The 22,065-nt window shown below is 44.9% G+C and overlaps 1 protein-coding gene across 23 annotated transcripts in view; it reads right to left on the bottom strand.

The window, feature by feature from the left end:
* Nucleotides 1-804: 804 nt before the first annotated feature.
* The window catches only part of ahnak (AHNAK nucleoprotein), a 41,569-nt gene continuing 20,308 nt past the window's right edge, over nucleotides 805-22,065 (bottom strand). For 2 of the 23 annotated variants that reach the window (XM_029257194.1, XM_029257195.1), the window contains 3 exons: nucleotides 13,648-21,477; nucleotides 11,338-12,978; nucleotides 805-10,971 (listed from right to left, as the gene is read on the bottom strand). In XM_029257194.1, coding sequence (XP_029113027.1) covers nucleotides 2,314-10,971; nucleotides 11,338-12,978; nucleotides 13,648-21,477 — 18,129 coding nt within the window. In that variant the 3' untranslated portion in view covers nucleotides 805-2,313. The other 21 variants (XM_029257217.1, XM_029257218.1, XM_029257212.1 and 18 more) reach the window with 21 other exon arrangements.

The following is a 22,065-nucleotide window of genomic DNA, read 5'->3' as shown; positions in this document are numbered from 1 at the left end:
TGGAATGGTGAGTCTAAAACAACACACACTCGTCCTGTGTGATACACGCTGGAGAAACACGTGACACTCTCAGAAAAGGCTTTAATATTCAGCTGACTGACAGCCACTGGTTAGATATATTTTGGCCAGAATCCCCCATCGCGGTTGAACCGACAAACCTCCAGAGGGCAAACGGTGAATGTGACGTTTACTGTATGTGTGAAGCAGAGTCCAGCAGGCGTGGAGGTCCTGGACTGAAGTGTACATCAGAAGCCTTTCTATACCATCATCTCCAGCTGTATGTACGCAAATAAAATGAAACATGTCCCGTCTCTGTCCTGCACACATCCACACACAGTTCATCATATTTATACAGCCCTTATGCTCACGGTTTCTACATTTTGACCATACTTGAAATACACGTACTCTTAATCATGTTAAAAATTATAAAGCATGTCTACATGAACTCACAAACAAGTTATGATTGTGAGGCTGCATATTTTACCGTCTTTGTCAGCTGCTCTGGATACACAGTGCGACGTGACTTGCAGTGCTCCATCGGTGAGGCTCGATAGCTCTACTGACGTGGTAAAGGAGTACTATAAATATAGTATGATTTACAGCAAGTTTCAAAGAAAGTGATCCATCACTCTTTTTAGTCTCCGTTAAACAGAGGAAACCATACAAATTAAATAACATTCAGCAGTGCGTGTGTCCCATGAGAAAGGGAGAGCAAGATGGGAGCTGTGTGTTGAACGATGGCTCAGATTATATTTAGAAGTGTGAATTGTAACAAAGCATTAATTACAAACCAGAAGGTTAAGGTTAATTGGACAGTTTATTTTTTGCTTTGTTTTACAACCAAAACAGAACATTCATCAAAAAAAATAACGAAACCAAATTTAAAAAATAGATACCAGCAAGAAACAGAGAGAGACATTGAGATTCTGTGATAAAATGTAACAATATGCTGCTACAACACTAATCTAAAGCCCCTGCTAAGGTAGTGGCTGAAGGAGCCTTACAGAAGATCAGACATACAAGTGGCTGTAAAGCACGGACACTTAGTCACAAGAGCACATCCCCGACCCTCCATTACCGTGCACAGAAACAGGTTTTCATCGGGGGAGACAGACAGCAGGAGATTCAGCTCAGACAAGGAGGAGAAGGTAATGAGTCCAAGGGCCACACGTGCAACCAAATCCATGCAAGCATGTGCAACCATTGTCACAGGCAACGTGTAGAAACGGGATGGATTGCCTTATATTTCACAGCTCCTCAATGTAGAGACACACACACACACACACACACACACACACACACACCAGGAAGCAGCTCAGAGACCATGGAAGCAACAGACTGCAGCCAACTTCTTAGCCTGAAGAAAGGTACATATTCATCTCAGCTGTATTTATTGCCACACAAATCATGATACAAAAACAAAATCATACAAATAACCATCGAGGCTGCTGTTATGTTAACAGGACACAGCCATGATTCTTGGTTCTAAAAATATAAAAACCAATGTTTTGCTCTGCACTCGTCTTAGTCTCCATGAACAACTAAACCTGTTAAAATAAATCACAAAGCTGCGGCAGCAATAAAGGTCGAAAACAGCAGTTCATTATAGTACAAATAAATCGATTCCCATTGCAGTTATGGTCACTACCAGCATTACAGCCACTGCTCTGTATGTAAAGATGTGATCTATAAGAAATATACTTTGGCAGTATGGATTATATTATTTGAGCTCCAAAACAAAAGCAAATAAATCATCTGTTAATATATGCCAATAAAGCAAACAGCTCTCAGGTTACGTAGGCAAACATGCTGAACAGCTCAAAGTAGATTTCGTGATAAACATCTGAATTTCTCCTACTTTATTAAATTTGCAATACAAAAATAGTGTGTCTAATATCAAAAGTTAAAACAAATTTCAGAGGTCTTTACTATTAACATTTATAGTTAAGGCACATTAGGAAGGGAGACAACGCGATACTGGCTATGCTGAACAAAATATAATTATGTACAAAGAGCTAACCATAGAAAACAGGATTGCATCTTATTTACAGTTCAAGGGAGATTTTCAAAACTACAAAATGTACTCCAGTGTTAAAAACATTTGGGAAGGACTGGGGAAGACGTGTTTAAGTTCACTGTGTTTCTCCAACAGTACACCGGCGTGCTACTGGACACGTGCATTTTGAAACTCAGCCTGTTGTTCTTTGCACTTAAAACATTGAAAGTCTTGATAGAGAGTTGAACTGGAGTCTTGGATGGAGTGGCCAAAAACAGTGGAGTGGAGGGAGGTGACAGGCAGAGGCTCAAATTACATTATTTCTTTGGCGACACAGCTAGTTCAACGCGGGGGAGACGGAAGCCTCCCTTAGTGCCACTGTCACTGCTGGATGATGAGGACATCCTGGACTTTTTGGAAGGCAGGGAAACTCCACCGGTCCCCTCTACCCGTGCCTCACCTTCCTCACCAAGTGACACTTCGTATGACCCTTTCGACTTGGAGCCGAAGCCACCAAATGTGCCAAATTTTAGTTTACCCTTCTTACCCTTCACTTTAACATCTCCTGTCTCCAGTGGTGCCCCTCCCTCTGCATGTAGGTGACCAGAGGGGGAAGTGGGAGAAGCCAGTCCACCCTCATCACTGAGAGAGGAAGAGCGGTGCCGAGATTTTTTAAACAAGTCCAAGGAAGCAGACTTGCTCTTGGGCGAGACACTGAGTCCAGGGCCTCCCTCCAACACAACCTTGCCAGGCAACTCCCCAGAACTAACACTTAGTCCTTTGGAGCCTTTTACACCACCTCCACTGCTGGAAAGCACCACACTGGGTTCCTCAATGCTCAGATCTGCTGCACTGCCACCCTTTGCTTTTGACTTGCCAAATAACTTTGGCATCTTAACCTTTGTCTTCCCACCACCACCAACCTTTATTTCAGGGCCTTGTAGTTCTAAGCTTTGGGAGCTTAAGTTGGCACTAGCTCCAGGACTTTGCATGCCAAGGTCCCCTCCACTGACAGCCTCTCCTGACCCAACATCTACACCTATTTCTGGACCCTCCAACTGGGGCAGAGCAATTCCAAACTTGGGAATCTTGAGTTTTGGGAAAGTGACTTTGCCCTCTGGATATTCCATCTCACCTGTGCATTCTGACATGTCTGTGTGCACACCTGCTGCACCTTTGATGTTCAGCTCTCCAGTGACATTTGGGCCTTTAATGCTTAAATCTGGGGCTTGCACATTCAGACTCAGACCTTTAGGATCTCCTGATATTTCTCCTTTAGCTCCTCCTTTTACAGAAGACTTTATATCAGCAGAACCATCAAGACCCCCACTGACTTTAGGGCCTTCAACATTGATATCAATGTCAGCACCCTCCAGCTTTGGAGATCCAAAGCCAAACTTGGGAAACTTGAATTTTGATTTCTTGCCTTTTAATTCTGGTGCTTCCAAATCTATTTCTTGTGTCTTGACATCCATACCAGGGCCTTTTATATCAGCCTTAGGTATTGTAATTTGACCTTCAAATGTTGAACCAGGAGCATTAATTTCTGGACCTTCGACATTAAAACTTGGGCCTTTGATATCAACTTTTGGTACTTTTATTTCATCTTGAACTGCTGGAACTGACACATCTACATCGCACTTCAACTTTGGACCTTTCAGGCCGAAGTCCAGATCAGGCATTGAGATCTTCGGCCCAGAAACGGAAGACATGTTGAATTTAGGTCCTCTGATTTTACCATCGGGCCCTTCTACCTCTAGCTCTGGACTTTCAATGTCAACTTTAGGCCCTTTGATATTAATGTCAGGTTTGGAGAAATTTACGTCAACATCAGGACCCTCCACTTTGGGTCCTTTGTGAGAAAATTTTGGCATTTCAAGTCTACCTTCAGGGCCCTCAAAATTAACATCTGGACCTGCAATATCTATCTTAGGAGCTTTAAATTCTCCTGACACATCAATGTCAGGGCCCCCTTTCAATTTGGGCTCCTTGATGCTGATATCAGGGCCGACAATTTTAGGTGCTTTAATGTTAAGAGATGGCATCTTAATCTCTGGACCCTTGATCTTCCCATCAGGTCCTTCAATGCTTACATCCATTCCTTCAGCATGTTTTTTCTTTTCGCCTGATAGATTTGTGTGTCCCTCAACTTTGGGTCCTTTGAGATTTAGAGCAATGTCAGGTACAGATATCTCAGGTGCATTGATATTTAGAGTTGGCATCTTCAATTGAGGCACCTTTATCTTTCCCTCAACTCCTTTAAGATCAAGACTGGGTGCATCTATGCCAACATTTGGACATTTGATGTCCCCTGCAGTGGCAAAGTCTCCCAGAAGCTTGGGGCCTGTTATACTGAATTCAGGGGCAGAAATTTTAGGAGCCTTAATGTCTATAGAGGGCATCTGTAACCCATGACCTTTTAGTTTTCCTTCTGGGGCTTCAACGTTTCCTCCTTCAAGCTTGACCTTGCCGTGGGCTTTGACATCTGGGCTTTTGGCATCGACTTCTGGGACACTAACATTCACACTGACGTCCGGAATATCTAGATTAGGGCCTTTAATATCAAGGTCTGGGGTTTTCGATTTGGGTCCAGAAATATTGAATTTAGACATTTTGATTTTAGGCTTTTTCATTTTTACATCAGCTCCCTCGATGCCAGCACCTGTTAATTCAGCATCTGGCACTTTAATGTCTGCTTTGAGGCTTGAAGATGGCAAATCCATATCCGGAGCTTTCACAGAACCCGACAGAGACCCATCACCCTTTACCTTAGGAGACTTTATGTCAAACTCCACATCAGGGAAATGCAACTTCCCAAACAAAGGTTTCTTTACCTTTGAACCTTTCAAATGGATATCAGGAGACTCAACATCCACATCAATATCAGGAGCTGCAAGGTCTGCATCAGGCTTCTTCATTTTCCCTTTTATCTTTGGTATTTTAAATTTACCTTTCTTACCTTTGAGGTTAACATCAATATCAGGAGCATTGAGACTGATATCTGCTTCAGGACCCCTTCCACCAAGATTGAATTTTGGCTTTTTGAACTTAGTACCTTTAATGTTTACATCAGCTCCTTCCAAGTTGGAATCTGGTACATTTAGGTCAATAGCAATATTGGGTGTCTTCAAATCAACATCTGGTCCACTTACATCCATCTCTCCTTCAGGCCCTTCAACTTGAACACGGGGGCCTTCTACATCAACCTTTGGTAATTTGATATCACCTTTCACCTTCGGAACTGACACATCCATATCACCTTTCAGTTTTGGCCCTTTCAGGTTGAAGTCCATATCGGGCATAGAAAACTTTGGTGCCGAAATGGGTGGCATCTTGAATTTAGGACCCTTGCTTTTACCATCAGGACCTTCCACATCTACTTCCGGACCTTCAATGTCAACTTTAGGTCCCTTGATGTCAATATCAGCTTTTGGGAGGCTTACATCGACATCTGGACACTCCACTTTCGGTCCTTTGATACCAAACTTGGGTATTTTCAGCTTTGGCATTTTCAATCCGCCTTCAGGACCCTCAATTTCAACATCGGGGCCCTCAATGTCAACCTTCGGAACCGACACGTCCACATCGCCTTTCAGCTTTGGCCCTTTCAGATTGAAGTCCATATCAGGCATTGAGATCTTAGCTACTGAAATAGATGGCACTTTGACCTTGGGACCCTTGACTTTACCGTCAGGACCTTCCACATCAAGCTCTGGACCTTCAATATCAATTTTCGGCCCCTTGATATCAACATCACCTTTTGGGAGGTTTACATCAACATCCGGACACTCCACTTTCGGTCCTTTCATACCAAACTTGGGTATTTTCAGCTTTGGCATTTTCAGTCTGCCTTCAGGGCCCTCAATTTCAACATCAGGCCCCTCAATGTCAACCTTTGGAACTGACACATCCATATCACCTTTCAGTTTTGGCCCTTTCAGGTTGAAGTCCATATCGGGCATAGAAAACTTTGGTGCCGAAATGGGTGGCATCTTGAATTTAGGACCCTTGCTTTTACCATCAGGACCTTCCACATCTACTTCCGGACCTTCAATGTCAACTTTAGGTCCCTTGATGTCAATATCAGCTTTTGGGAGGCTTACATCGACATCTGGACACTCCACTTTCGGTCCTTTGATACCAAACTTGGGTATTTTCAGCTTTGGCATTTTCAATCCGCCTTCAGGACCCTCAATTTCAACATCGGGGCCCTCAATGTCAACCTTCGGAACCGACACGTCCACATCGCCTTTCAGCTTTGGCCCTTTCAGATTGAAGTCCATATCAGGCATTGAGATCTTAGCTACTGAAATGGATGGCACTTTGACCTTAGGACCCTTGACTTTACCGTCAGGACCTTCCACATCAAGCTCTGGACCTTCAATATCAATTTTCGGCCCCTTGATATCAACATCACCTTTTGGGAGGTTTACATCAACATCCGGACACTCCACTTTCGGTCCTTTCATACCAAACTTGGGTATTTTCAGCTTTGGCATTTTCAGTCTGCCTTCAGGGCCCTCAATTTCAACATCAGGCCCCTCAATGTCAACCTTTGGAACTGACACATCCATATCACTTTTCAGTTTTGGCCCTTTCAGGTTGAAGTCCATATCGGGCATAGAAAACTTTGGTGCCGAAATGGGTGGCATCTTGAATTTAGGACCCTTGCTTTTACCATCAGGACCTTCCACATCTACTTCCGGACCTTCAATGTCAACTTTAGGTCCCTTGATGTCAATATCAGCTTTTGGGAGGCTTACATCGACATCTGGACACTCCACTTTCGGTCCTTTGATACCAAACTTGGGTATTTTCAGCTTTGGCATTTTCAATCCGCCTTCAGGACCCTCAATTTCAACATCGGGGCCCTCAATGTCAACCTTCGGAACCGACACGTCCACATCGCCTTTCAGCTTTGGCCCTTTCAGATTGAAGTCCATATCAGGCATTGAGATCTTAGCTACTGAAATGGATGGCACTTTGACCTTAGGACCCTTGACTTTACCGTCAGGACCTTCCACATCAAGCTCTGGACCTTCAATATCAATTTTCGGCCCCTTGATATCAACATCACCTTTTGGGAGGTTTACATCAACATCCGGACACTCCACTTTCGGTCCTTTCATACCAAACTTGGGTATTTTCAGCTTTGGCATTTTCAGTCTGCCTTCAGGGCCCTCAATTTCAACATCAGGCCCCTCAATGTCAACCTTTGGAACTGACACATCCATATCACCTTTCAGTTTTGGCCCTTTCAGGTTGAAGTCCATATCGGGCATAGAAAACTTTGGTGCCGAAATGGGTGGCATCTTGAATTTAGGACCCTTGCTTTTACCATCAGGACCTTCCACATCAAGCTCTGGACCTTCAATGTCAACTTTAGGTCCCTTGATGTCAATATTACCTTTTGGGAGGTTTATATCAACATCTGGACACTCTACATTTGGTCCTTTGAAACCAAACTGGGGCATTTTCACCTTTGGCATTTTCAATCCTCCTTCAGGGCCCTCAATTTCAACACTGGGACCCTGAAAGTTCATTTTTGGTTCTTTGACGTCCCCTTCCACCTTTGGAACTGACACATCCACATCACCTTTAAGTTTAGGCCCTTTCAGGTTGATGTCCACATCAGGCATTGAGAGCTTCGACCCGGAAATGGATGGGATCTTGAATTGAGGTACCTTGATTTTACTGTCAGGGCCCTCCACATTGAGTTCTGGACTTTCAATTTCAATTTTAGGTCCTTTAAGGTCTATATCAGGTTTTCCAAGGTTTACATCTACATCTGGACCTTCAACCTTTGGAGCCTTAAAACCAAACCTAGGCATTTTGAATTTTGGCATCTTGAACCCCCCCTCAGTACCTTTCACGTCGATATCAGGACTTTTCACATCAATTTTTGGTCCCTTTACATCACCTTCAACTGTTGGCAAAGAAAGATCCATATCACCCTTTACCTTTGGCCCTTTCAAGTTTAAGTCCACATCAGGTATTGAAATCTTTGTTCCAGAAATGATAGGCATCTTTAATTTAGGTCCTCTGACTTTACTCTCTGGACCCTCCACATTTAATTCTGGTCCATCAATGTCAACTTTGGGGCCCTTTATGTCAACATCACCTTTGGGAACACTCACATCAACATCAATTGTGTCAGCCTTGGAACCTCTAAATCCAAACTTGGGCATTTTAAACTTTGGCAACTTAAACCCACCTTCAGCAACCTCAACATCAATTTCTGGACTTGGTATGTTAATCTTTGGGACATGAACGTCAGCTTCAGGCTTCTGAACTGAAACATCACCTTTTGGAATGGATACATCCACATCACCTTTCAGTTTGGGCCCTTTCAGGTTGAAGTCCACATCAGGCATTGAAATCTTTGGCCCAGAAATCGATGGCATTGTGAACTTGTGGCCTTTGATTTTCCCATCAGGCCCTTCGACCTCTACCTCTGGACCTTCAACTTTCGGACCTTTGATGTCAATGTCAGCTTTCGGCAGGTTTACGTCAACATCGGGTAACTCCCCTTTCGACCCCTTGATACCAAATCTGGGCATTTTTATTGTTGGCATCTTGAAACCACCTTCAGGCCCTTCAATGTCAACTTTGGGTCCTTCGATGTCAACCTTTGGCATCTTCAGATCACCTTCAACTTTTGGAACAGACACATCACCTTTCAGTTTGGGCCCCTTCAGGTTGAAGTCCACATCAGGCATTGAAATCTTTGGCCCAGAAATCGATGGCATTGTGAACTTGTGGCCTTTGATTTTCCCATCAGGCCCTTCGACCTCTACCTCTGGACCTTCAACTTTCGGACCTTTGATGTCAATGTCAGCTTTCGGCAGGTTTACGTCAACATCGGGTAACTCCCCTTTCGACCCCTTGATACCAAATCTGGGCATTTTTATTGTTGGCATCTTGAAACCACCCTCAGGCCCTTCAAAGTCAACTTCGGGTCCTTCAATGTCAACTTTTGGCATCTTCAAATCTCCTTCAACTTTTGGAATAGACACATCACCTTTCAGTTTGGGCCCCTTCAGGTTGAAGTCCACATCAGGCATTGAAATCTTTGGCCCAGAAATCGATGGCATTGTGAACTTGTGGCCTTTGATTTTCCCATCAGGCCCTTCGACCTCTACCTCTGGACCTTCAACTTTCGGACCTTTGATGTCAATGTCAGCTTTCGGCAGGTTTACGTCAACATCGGGTAACTCCCCTTTCGACCCCTTGATACCAAATTTGGGCATTTTTATTGTTGGCATCTTGAAACCACCTTCAGGCCCTGCAATGTCAACTTTGGGTCCTTCGATGTCAACCTTTGGCATCTTCAGATCACCTTCAACTTTTGGAACAGACACATCACCTTTCAGTTTGGGCCCTTTCAGGTTCAAGTCCACATCAGGCATTGAAATCTTTGGCCCAGAAATCGATGGCATTGTGAACTTGTGGCCTTTGATTTTCCCATCAGGCCCTTCGACCTCTACCTCTGGACCTTCAACTTTCGGACCTTTGATGTCAATGTCAGCTTTCGGCAGGTTTACGTCAACATCGGGTAACTCCCCTTTCGACCCCTTGATACCAAATCTGGGCATTTTTATTGTTGGCATCTTGAAACCACCTTCAGGCCCTTCAATGTCAACTTTTGGCATCTTCAAATCACCTTCAACTTTTGGAACAGACACATCACCTTTCAGTTTGGGCCCTTTCAGGTTCAAGTCCACATCAGGCATTGAAATCTTTGGCCCAGAAATCGATGGCATTGTGAACTTGTGGCCTTTGATTTTCCCATCAGGCCCTTCGACCTCTACCTCTGGACCTTCAACTTTCGGACCTTTGATGTCAATGTCAGCTTTCGGCAGGTTTACGTCAACATCGGGTAACTCCCCTTTCGACCCCTTGATACCAAATCTGGGCATTTTTATTGTTGGCATCTTGAAACCACCTTCAGGCCCTTCAATGTCAACTTTGGGTCCTTCGATGTCAACCTTTGGCATCTTCAGATCACCTTCAACTTTTGGAACAGACACATCACCTTTCAGTTTGGGCCCCTTCAGGTTGAAGTCCACATCAGGCATTGAAATCTTTGGCCCAGAAATCGATGGCATTGTGAACTTGTGGCCTTTGATTTTCCCATCAGGCCCTTCGACCTCTACCTCTGGACCTTCAACTTTCGGACCTTTGATGTCAATGTCAGCTTTCGGCAGGTTTACGTCAACATCGGGTAACTCCCCTTTCGACCCCTTGATACCAAATTTGGGCATTTTTATTGTTGGCATCTTGAAACCACCTTCAGGCCCTTCAATGTCAACTTTTGGCATCTTCAAATCACCTTCAACTTTTGGAACAGACACATCACCTTTCAGTTTGGGCCCTTTCAGGTTCAAGTCCACATCAGGCATTGAAATCTTTGGCCCAGAAATCGATGGCATTGTGAACTTGTGGCCTTTGATTTTCCCATCAGGCCCTTCGACCTCTACCTCTGGACCTTCAACTTTCGGACCTTTGATGTCAATGTCAGCTTTCGGCAGGTTTACGTCAACATCGGGTAACTCCCCTTTCGACCCCTTGATACCAAATTTGGGCATTTTTATTGTTGGCATCTTGAAACCACCCTCAGGCCCTTCAAAGTCAACTTCGGGTCCTTCGATGTCAACTTTTGGCATCTTCAAATCACCTTCAACTTTTGGAACAGACACATCACCTTTCAGTTTGGGCCCCTTCAGGTTGAAGTCCACATCAGGCATTGAAATCTTTGGCCCAGAAATCGATGGCATTGTGAACTTGTGGCCTTTGATTTTCCCATCAGGCCCTTCGACCTCTACCTCTGGACCTTCAACTTTCGGACCTTTGATGTCAATGTCAGCTTTCGGCAGGTTTACGTCAACATCGGGTAACTCCCCTTTCGACCCCTTGATACCAAATCTGGGCATTTTTATTGTTGGCATCTTGAAACCACCTTCAGGCCCTTCAATGTCAACTTTGGGTCCTTCGATGTCAACCTTTGGCATCTTCAGATCACCTTCAACTTTTGGAACAGACACATCACCTTTCAGTTTGGGCCCTTTCAGGTTCAAGTCCACATCAGGCATTGAAATCTTTGGCCCAGAAATCGATGGCATTGTGAACTTGTGGCCTTTGATTTTCCCATCAGGCCCTTCGACCTCTACCTCTGGACCTTCAACTTTCGGACCTTTGATGTCAATGTCAGCTTTCGGCAGGTTTACGTCAACATCGGGTAACTCCCCTTTCGACCCCTTGATACCAAATCTGGGCATTTTTATTGTTGGCATCTTGAAACCACCCTCAGGCCCTTCAAAGTCAACTTCGGGTCCTTCGATGTCAACCTTTGGCATCTTCAAATCACCTTCAACTTTTGGAACAGACACATCACCTTTCAGTTTGGGCCCCTTCAGGTTGAAGTCCACATCAGGCATTGAAATCTTTGGCCCAGAAATCGATGGCATTGTGAACTTGTGGCCTTTGATTTTCCCTTCAGGCCCTTCGACCTCTACCTCTGGACCTTCAACTTTCGGACCTTTGATGTCAATGTCAGCTTTCGGCAGGTTTACGTCAACATCGGGTAACTCCCCTTTCGACCCCTTGATACCAAATTTGGGCATTTTTATTGTTGGCATCTTGAAACCACCTTCAGGCCCTTCAATGTCAACTTTGGGTCCTTCGATGTCAACCTTTGGCATCTTCAGATCACCTTCAACTTTTGGAACAGACACATCACCTTTCAGTTTGGGCCCCTTCAGGTTGAAGTCCACATCAGGCATTGAAATCTTTGGCCCAGAAATCGATGGCATTGTGAACTTGTGGCCTTTGATTTTCCCATCAGGCCCTTCGACCTCTACCTCTGGACCTTCAACTTTCGGACCTTTGATGTCAATGTCAGCTTTCGGCAGGTTTACGTCAACATCGGGTAACTCCCCTTTCGACCCCTTGATACCAAATTTGGGCATTTTTATTGTTGGCATCTTGAAACCACCTTCAGGCCCTTCAATGTCAACTTTTGGCATCTTCAAATCACCTTCAACTTTTGGAACAGACACATCACCTTTCAGTTTGGGCCCCTTCAGGTTGAAGTCCACATCAGGCATTGAAATCTTTGGCCCAGAAATCGATGGCATTGTGAACTTGTGGCCTTTGATTTTCCCATCAGGCCCTTCGACCTCTACCTCTGGACCTTCAACTTTCGGACCTTTGATGTCAATGTCAGCTTTCGGCAGGTTTACGTCAACATCGGGTAACTCCCCTTTCGACCCCTTGATACCAAATTTGGGCATTTTTATTGTTGGCATCTTGAAACCACCTTCAGGCCCTTCAATGTCAACTTTTGGCATCTTCAAATCACCTTCAACTTTTGGAACAGACACATCACCTTTCAGTTTGGGCCCTTTCAGGTTCAAGTCCACATCAGGCATTGAAATCTTTGGCCCAGAAATCGTTGGAATCCTGAACTTGGGGCTTTTCATTTTCCCATCAGGCCCTTCGACCTCTACCTCTGGACCTTCAACTTTCGGACCTTTGATGTCAATGTCAGCTTTCGGCAGGTTTACGTCAACATCGGGTAACTCCCCTTTCGACCCCTTGATACCAAATTTGGGCATTTTTATTGTTGGCATCTTGAAACCACCTTCAGGCCCTTCAATGTCAACTTTTGGCATCTTCAAATCACCTTCAACTTTTGGAACAGACACATCACCTTTCAGTTTGGGCCCCTTCAGGTTGAAGTCCACATCAGGCATTGAAATCTTTGGCCCAAAAATCGTTGGAATCCTGAACTTGGGGCTTTTCATTTTCCCATCAGGCCCTTCGACCTCTACTTCTGGACCTTCAACTTTCGGACCTTTGATGTCAATGTCAGCTTTCGGCAGGTTTACGTCAACATCGGGTAACTCCCCTTTCGACCCCTTGATACCAAATTTGGGCATTTTTATTGTTGGCATCTTGAAACCACCTTCAGGCCCTTCAATGTCAACTTTGGGTCCTTCGATGTCAACCTTTGGCATCTTCAAATCACCTTCAGCTTTTGGAACAGACACATCACCTTTCAGTTTGGGCCCTTTCAGGTTCAAGTCCACATCAGGCATTGAAATCTTTGGCCCAGAAATCGATGGCATTGTGAACTTGTGGCCTTTGATTTTCCCATCAGGCCCTTCGACTTCTACCTCTGGACCTTCAACTTTCGGACCTTTGATGTCAATGTCAGCTTTCGGCAGGTTTACGTCAACATCGGGTAACTCCCCTTTCGACCCCTTGATACCAAATTTGGGCATTTTTATTGTTGGCATCTTGAAACCACCTTCAGGCCCTTCAATGTCAACCTTTGGCATCTTCAAATCACCTTCAACTTTTGGAACAGACACATCACCTTTCAGTTTGGGCCCTTTCAGGTTCAAGTCCACATCAGGCATTGAAATCTTTGGCCCAGAAATCGTTGGAATCCTGAACTTGGGGCTTTTCATTTTCCCATCAGGCCCTTCGACCTCTACCTCTGGACCTTCAACTTTCGGACCTTTGATGTCAATGTCAGCTTTCGGCAGGTTTACGTCAACATCGGGTAACTCCCCTTTCGACCCCTTGATACCAAATCTGGGCATTTTTATTGTTGGCATCTTGAAACCACCTTCACGCCCTTCAATGTCAACTTTCGGCATCTTCAAATCACCTTCAACTTTTGGAACAGACACATCACCTTTCAGTTTGGGCCCTTTCAGGTTCAAGTCCACATCAGGCATTGAAATCTTTGGCCCAGAAATCGATGGCATTGTGAACTTGTGGCCTTTGATTTTCCCATCAGGCCCTTCGACCTCTACCTCTGGACCTTCAACTTTCGGACCTTTGATGTCAATGTCAGCTTGCGGCAGGTTTACGTCAACATCGGGTAACTCCCCTTTCGACCCCTTGATACCAAATCTGGGCATTTTTATTGTTGGCATCTTGAAACCACCCTCAGGCCCTTCAAAGTCAACTTCGGGTCCTTCAATGTCAACTTTTGGCATCTTCAAATCACCTTCAACTTTTGGAACAGACACATCACCTTTCAGTTTGGGCCCCTTCAGGTTGAAGTCCACATCAGGCATTGAAATCTTTGGCCCAGAAATCGATGGCATTGCGAACTTGTGGCCTTTGATTTTCCCTTCAGGCCCTTCGACCTCTACCTCTGGACCTTCAACTTTCGGACCTTTGATGTCAATGTCAGCTTTCGGCAGGTTTACGTCAACATCGGGTAACTCCCCTTTCGACCCCTTGATACCAAATTTGGGCATTTTTATTGTTGGCATCTTGAAACCACCTTCAGGCCCTTCAATGTCAACTTTGGGTCCTTCGATGTCAACCTTTGGCATCTTCAGATCACCTTCAACTTTTGGAACAGACACATCACCTTTCAGTTTGGGCCCTTTCAGGTTCAAGTCCACATCAGGCATTGAAATCTTTGGCCCAGAAATCGATGGCATTGTGAACTTGTGGCCTTTGATTTTCCCATCAGGCCCTTTGACCTCTACCTCTGGACCTTCAACTTTCGGACCTTTGATGTCAATGTCAGCTTTCGGCAGGTTTACGTCAACATCGGGTAACTCCCCTTTCGACCCCTTGATACCAAATCTGGGCATTTTTATTGTTGGCATCTTGAAACCACCTTCAGGCCCTTCAATGTCAACTTTGGGTCCTTCGATGTCAACCTTTGGCATCTTCAGATCACCTTCAACTTTTGGAACAGACACATCACCTTTCAGTTTGGGCCCCTTCAGGTTGAAGTCCACATCAGGCATTGAAATCTTTGGCCCAGAAATCGATGGCATTGTGAACTTGTGGCCTTTGATTTTCCCTTCAGGCCCTTCGACCTCTACCTCTGGACCTTCAACTTTCGGACCTTTGATGTCAATGTCAGCTTTCGGCAGGTTTACGTCAACATCGGGTAACTCCCCTTTCGACCCCTTGATACCAAATCTGGGCATTTTTATTGTTGGCATCTTGAAACCACCTTCAGGCCCTTCAATGTCAACTTTGGGTCCTTCGATGTCAACCTTTGGCATCTTCAGATCACCTTCAACTTTTGGAACAGACACATCACCTTTCAGTTTGGGCCCCTTCAGGTTGAAGTCCACATCAGGCATTGAAATCTTTGGCCCAGAAATCGATGGCATTGTGAACTTGTGGCCTTTGATTTTCCCATCAGGCCCTTCGACCTCTACCTCTGGACCTTCAACTTTCGGACCTTTGATGTCAATGTCAGCTTTCGGCAGGTTTACGTCAACATCGGGTAACTCCCCTTTCGACCCCTTGATACCAAATCTGGGCATTTTTATTGTTGGCATCTTGAAACCACCTTCAGGCCCTTCAATGTCAACTTTGGGTCCTTCGATGTCAACCTTTGGCATCTTCAGATCACCTTCAACTTTTGGAACAGACACATCACCTTTCAGTTTGGGCCCCTTCAGGTTGAAGTCCACATCAGGCATTGAAATCTTTGGCCCAGAAATCGATGGCATTGTGAACTTGTGGCCTTTGATTTTCCCATCAGGCCCTTCGACCTCTACCTCTGGACCTTCAACTTTCGGACCTTTGATGTCAATGTCAGCTTTCGGCAGGTTTACGTCAACATCGGGTAACTCCCCTTTCGACCCCTTGATACCAAATTTGGGCATTTTTATTGTTGGCATCTTGAAACCACCTTCAGGCCCTGCAATGTCAACTTTGGGTCCTTCGATGTCAACCTTTGGCATCTTCAGATCACCTTCAACTTTTGGAACAGACACATCACCTTTCAGTTTGGGCCCTTTCAGGTTCAAGTCCACATCAGGCATTGAAATCTTTGGCCCAGAAATCGATGGCATTGTGAACTTGTGGCCTTTGATTTTCCCTTCAGGCCCTTCGACCTCTACCTCTGGACCTTCAACTTTCGGACCTTTGATGTCAATGTCAGCTTTCGGCAGGTTTACGTCAACATCGGGTAACTCCCCTTTCGACCCCTTGATACCAAATTTGGGCATTTTTATTGTTGGCATCTTGAAACCACCTTCAGGCCCTTCAATGTCAACTTTTGGCATCTTCAAATCACCTTCAACTTTTGGAACAGACACATCACCTTTCAGTTTGGGCCCTTTCAGGTTCAAGTCCACATCAGGCATTGAAATCTTTGGCCCAGAAATCGATGGCATTGTGAACTTGTGGCCTTTGATTTTCCCATCAGGCCCTTCGACCTCTACCTCTGGACCTTCAACTTTCGGACCTTTGATGTCAATGTCAGCTTTCGGCAGGTTTACGTCAACATCGGGTAACTCCCCTTTCGACCCCTTGATACCAAATTTGGGCATTTTTATTGTTGGCATCTTGAAACCACCTTCAGGCCCTTCAATGTCAACTTTGGGTCCTTCGATGTCAACCTTTGGCATCTTCAGATCACCTTCAACTTTTGGAACAGACACATCACCTTTCAGTTTGGGCCCCTTCAGGTTGAAGTCCACATCAGGCATTGAAATCTTTGGCCCAGAAATCGATGGCATTGTGAACTTGTGGCCTTTGATTTTCCCATCAGGCCCTTCGACCTCTACCTCTGGACCTTCAACTTTCGGACCTTTGATGTCAATGTCAGCTTTCGGCAGGTTTACGTCAACATCGGGTAACTCCCCTTTCGACCCCTTGATACCAAATCTGGGCATTTTTATTGTTGGCATCTTGAAACCACCTTCAGGCCCTTCAATGTCAACTTTGGGTCCTTCGATGTCAACCTTTGGCATCTTCAGATCACCTTCAACTTTTGGAACAGACACATCACCTTTCAGTTTGGGCCCTTTCAGGTTCAAGTCCACATCAGGCATTGAAATCTTTGGCCCAGAAATCGATGGCATTGTGAACTTGTGGCCTTTGATTTTCCCTTCAGGCCCTTCGACCTCTACCTCTGGACCTTCAACTTTCGGACCTTTGATGTCAATGTCAGCTTTCGGCAGGTTTACGTCAACATCGGGTAACTCCCCTTTCGACCCCTTGATACCAAATTTGGGCATTTTTATTGTTGGCATCTTGAAACCACCTTCAGGCCCTTCAATGTCAACTTTTGGCATCTTCAAATCACCTTCAACTTTTGGAACAGACACATCACCTTTCAGTTTGGGCCCTTTCAGGTTCAAGTCCACATCAGGCATTGAAATCTTTGGCCCAGAAATCGATGGCATTGTGAACTTGTGGCCTTTGATTTTCCCATCAGGCCCTTCGACCTCTACCTCTGGACCTTCAACTTTCGGACCTTTGATGTCAATGTCAGCTTTCGGCAGGTTTACGTCAACATCGGGTAACTCCCCTTTCGACCCCTTGATACCAAATTTGGGCATTTTTATTGTTGGCATCTTGAAACCACCTTCAGGCCCTTCAATGTCAACTTTGGGTCCTTCGATGTCAACTTTTGGCATCTTCAGATCACCTTCAACTTTTGGAACAGACACATCACCTTTCAGTTTGGGCCCCTTCAGGTTGAAGTCCACATCAGGCATTGAAATCTTTGGCCCAGAAATCGATGGCATTGTGAACTTGTGGCCTTTGATTTTCCCATCAGGCCCTTCGACCTCTACCTCTGGACCTTCAACTTTCGGACCTTTGATGTCAATGTCAGCTTTCGGCAGGTTTACGTCAACATCGGGTAACTCCCCTTTCGACCCCTTGATACCAAATCTGGGCATTTTTATTGTTGGCATCTTGAAACCACCTTCAGGCCCTTCAATGTCAACTTTGGGTCCTTCGATGTCAACCTTTGGCATCTTCAGATCACCTTCAACTTTTGGAACAGACACATCACCTTTCAGTTTGGGCCCTTTCAGGTTCAAGTCCACATCAGGCATTGAAATCTTTGGCCCAGAAATCGATGGCATTGTGAACTTGTGGCCTTTGATTTTCCCATCAGGCCCTTCGACCTCTACCTCTGGACCTTCAACTTTCGGACCTTTGATGTCAATGTCAGCTTTCGGCAGGTTTACGTCAACATCGGGTAACTCCCCTTTCGACCCCTTGATACCAAATCTGGGCATTTTTATTGTTGGCATCTTGAAACCACCTTCAGGCCCTTCAATGTCAACTTTGGGTCCTTCGATGTCAACCTTTGGCATCTTCAGATCACCTTCAACTTTTGGAACAGACACATCACCTTTCAGTTTGGGCCCCTTCAGGTTGAAGTCCACATCAGGCATTGAAATCTTTGGCCCAGAAATCGATGGCATTGTGAACTTGTGGCCTTTGATTTTCCCATCAGGCCCTTCGACCTCTACCTCTGGACCTTCAACTTTCGGACCTTTGATGTCAATGTCAGCTTTCGGCAGGTTTACGTCAACATCGGGTAACTCCCCTTTCGACCCCTTGATACCAAATCTGGGCATTTTTATTGTTGGCATCTTGAAACCACCTTCAGGCCCTTCAATGTCAACTTTGGGTCCTTCGATGTCAACCTTTGGCATCTTCAGATCACCTTCAACTTTTGGAACAGACACATCACCTTTCAGTTTGGGCCCTTTCAGGTTCAAGTCCACATCAGGCATTGAAATCTTTGGCCCAGAAATCGTTGGAATCCTGAACTTGGGGCTTTTCATTTTCCCATCAGGCCCTTCGACCTCTACCTCTGGACCTTCAACTTTCGGACCTTTGATGTCAATGTCAGCTTGCGGCAGGTTTACGTCAACATCGGGTAACTCCCCTTTCGACCCCTTGATACCAAATTTGGGCATTTTTATTGTTGGCATCTTGAAACCACCTTCAGGCCCTTCAATGTCAACTTTGGGTCCTTCGATGTCAACCTTTGGCATCTTCAGATCACCTTCAACTTTTGGAACAGACACATCACCTTTCAGTTTGGGCCCCTTCAGGTTGAAGTCCACATCAGGCATTGAAATCTTTGGCCCAGAAATCGATGGCATTGTGAACTTGTGGCCTTTGATTTTCCCATCAGGCCCTTCGACCTCTACCTCTGGACCTTCAACTTTCGGACCTTTGATGTCAATGTCAGCTTTCGGCAGGTTTACGTCAACATCGGGTAACTCCCCTTTCGACCCCTTGATACCAAATCTGGGCATTTTTATTGTTGGCATCTTGAAACCACCTTCAGGCCCTCCAATGTCAACTTTGGGTCCTTCGATGTCAACCTTTGGCATCTTCAGATCACCTTCAACTTTTGGAACAGACACATCACCTTTCAGTTTGGGCCCTTTCAGGTTCAAGTCCACATCAGGCATTGAAATCTTTGGCCCAGAAATCGATGGCATTGTGAACTTGTGGCCTTTGATTTTCCCATCAGGCCCTTCGACCTCTACCTCTGGACCTTCAACTTTCGGACCTTTGATGTCAATGTCAGCTTTCGGCAGGTTTACGTCAACATCGGGTAACTCCCCTTTCGACCCCTTGATACCAAATCTGGGCATTTTTATTGTTGGCATCTTGAAACCACCTTCAGGCCCTTCAATGTCAACTTTGGGTCCTTCGATGTCAACCTTTGGCATCCTCAGATCACCTTCAACTTTTGGAACAGACACATCACCTTTCAGTTTGGGCCCTTTCAGGTTCAAGTCCACATCAGGCATTGAAATCTTTGGCCCAGAAATCGATGGCATTGTGAACTTGTGGCCTTTGATTTTCCCTTCAGGCCCTTCGACCTCTACCTCTGGACCTTCAACTTTCGGACCTTTGATGTCAATGTTCAATTTTGGGAGGTTTACATCAAGTCCAGAACTGGATGGCATTTTGATATTAGGTCCCTTGATATTACCTTCCACATCTAGCCTTGAAGCTTCAATGTCGACCTTTGTCTTCTTAGTATCAGCTTCAGCTTTTGGGAGACTTACTTCTTCCTCTGGACCTTGAATTTCAGTGTCTTCCAGACCAAATGATGGCATTTTAAACTTTGGCAACCTGAAACCACTTTCAGGTCCTTCAATATCAAGCTTATGTCCTTTGATTTCGCCGTGAACCTTTGGAACAGACACATCTACATCACCTTTCAGTTTCAGCCCTTTCACATTGAAGCCAACATCAGGCCTAGAAATCTCTGGTCCAGAAATGGATGCCATATCTATTGTCGGTCCTTTGACTTTTACATCAGGTCCTTCAATATCTAACTGTGGACCTTTTATGTCAACTCTGTGGCCTTTAACAGTTGCATCAGCTGTGGAAAAATTAGCATCTGGACTTTCTATCTTTGGCCCCTCTGATACAGATGAAGGCATTTTGATCTTTATCCCACCTTCACAGCTTTTATTGTCAATATTTGGAGTTTCAGCTGTAGCTCTCGTCTGTAAATTCCTGGTATCAATGTCAGGGTAACTCGCTGTCATTTTTGATCCTTCACCAGTAGGCCTTTTTATTTCAATACTGCAACCTTCCACTGCAGCACCTTTTTGGCCAAATGAAGGCAGTTTAATTACACTCTTTGATCCTTTAATATCAATGTCATGAACATTAATGTCAGCTGATTTGGTTTTGATGTCTTCTTTTAGTGTCGTTCCTGACATGTCAGCTTTCGGTGTTGATACTGTAATTTCTTTTTCTTCACTGCTTCGTCCTTTAACATCTAAAGACGATACTTTGACTCCACCTTTCATGTCTTCATTCGGAGCAGAGATTGCCACTTTTTTGATGGTAATATTGGGAGCTGTCATGCCAATGCCTCCTTTGTGGGCAGACGTTCCAGATACAGACACCTTTGGCATTTTCATCTCAGCATCCCCTTTAATTGTGGGTCCTTTAATTTCCACACCAGGTGTCTTGGCACTAATTTGGACTTCAGGAGTAATCATGCTGACATCACTTGGTGGAACCTGGGGACCACTGAGATTGACACCTGATATCTGAATCTCTCTGTTGCTTTGACCACTATAAGTGGGGCCTTGAAAGTCCAAGCTGCCTTCTGGTATCTTCACCTCTCTTTTTCCCATTTCTCCACTTATTCCTGTGCTGCTTCTACTCACCGTGATGAACTGTAAATCTTTGGTTCCTCCAGGAAGAGAAACAAAGGCAGCTGCAGGTACTTGTATGTCCCTACTGACATCCTTTTGATGGGTCACTCCTGAAACACTGAATTCCCCTTGTGTCTCTCCTCCTGACATGGCAAAGTCAGGCATTTTAAGCCTGAGCTCTTGGTCATCTCCCTCTCCTGCCCCCTCCGTGGTTTTCAAACTTCCCACAGTCCAGCGTGTTTCAGATGTTCCAGAGGCACCAACTGTGACATGACTGGAGTAGCTACCAGCTTCTCCTGGGGTTTCATGTCGTGGAACCTTAATCTTGAACTCTGGACTAGAAAGGTCAATTTGTTCTGCTGGCACATCCACAGTGTAGGTGGTAATGCGGCGTGTGATGGTGGTGATGGTGCTACCATCACTGCTAGTGCTGCTGTGGCGCTCTGTGCGAACATCCACTCCCTCTGCCAGGTCTTCCGACTTCAGCCGGGGCTTTATCTTCTTTGTGTAGATCCTTTTATAGTCTTCATCATCTCCACTCTGCGATGAGGGCGTAAAATAGCACATCAGTATTCCTATTTGTAGTAGTGAGACCCATGACTATTTAAATAAACACCCATGATGTTGTTCATACAAAGAACAAATGTAAAGTTCTCAAAACCCTCCAACTGCACATTTTTCAAGAGTTCTTTAATAAACAGATGTTCTTTAATGTAAATGTATGTAGAAATAAATGTATTAACAGAATAGCGACAGACAAAAAATGTGTTAATTTTTCAGTGTATATAAACAGGAGTTCTAAACATAATATTCAACTTTAATTACTTAAACAGAAGTCCATGCACACAGCAATCTCAGCACTGTACATGTTAAAAGCCACATTATTTTTAGTCATACATTTAGCTGACATTTTTTCTCCCAAGTGACTGGCAAAGTTAAGGTACTTACAATGATTTACGCAAGTACACAGCTGGGTAAAGTTTATTGTATCAGTTCAGGTTAAGTACCTTGATCAAGGGTACTAAAGCAGGAGTGGTTGGATTCAAACCCAAGTCCTTTGACTGCTAGGCACCAGGTCTAATCACAACACCACCTGCTCACCTCATACAACACACAGATCTCTATGAC

The sequence above is a fragment of the Scleropages formosus genome, chromosome 13 (genome assembly GCF_900964775.1).
Source record: "Scleropages formosus chromosome 13, fSclFor1.1, whole genome shotgun sequence".
NCBI classification, from domain to species: Eukaryota; Metazoa; Chordata; class Actinopteri; order Osteoglossiformes; family Osteoglossidae; genus Scleropages; species Scleropages formosus.
This window is presented reverse-complemented; position numbering and strand designations above follow the sequence as displayed.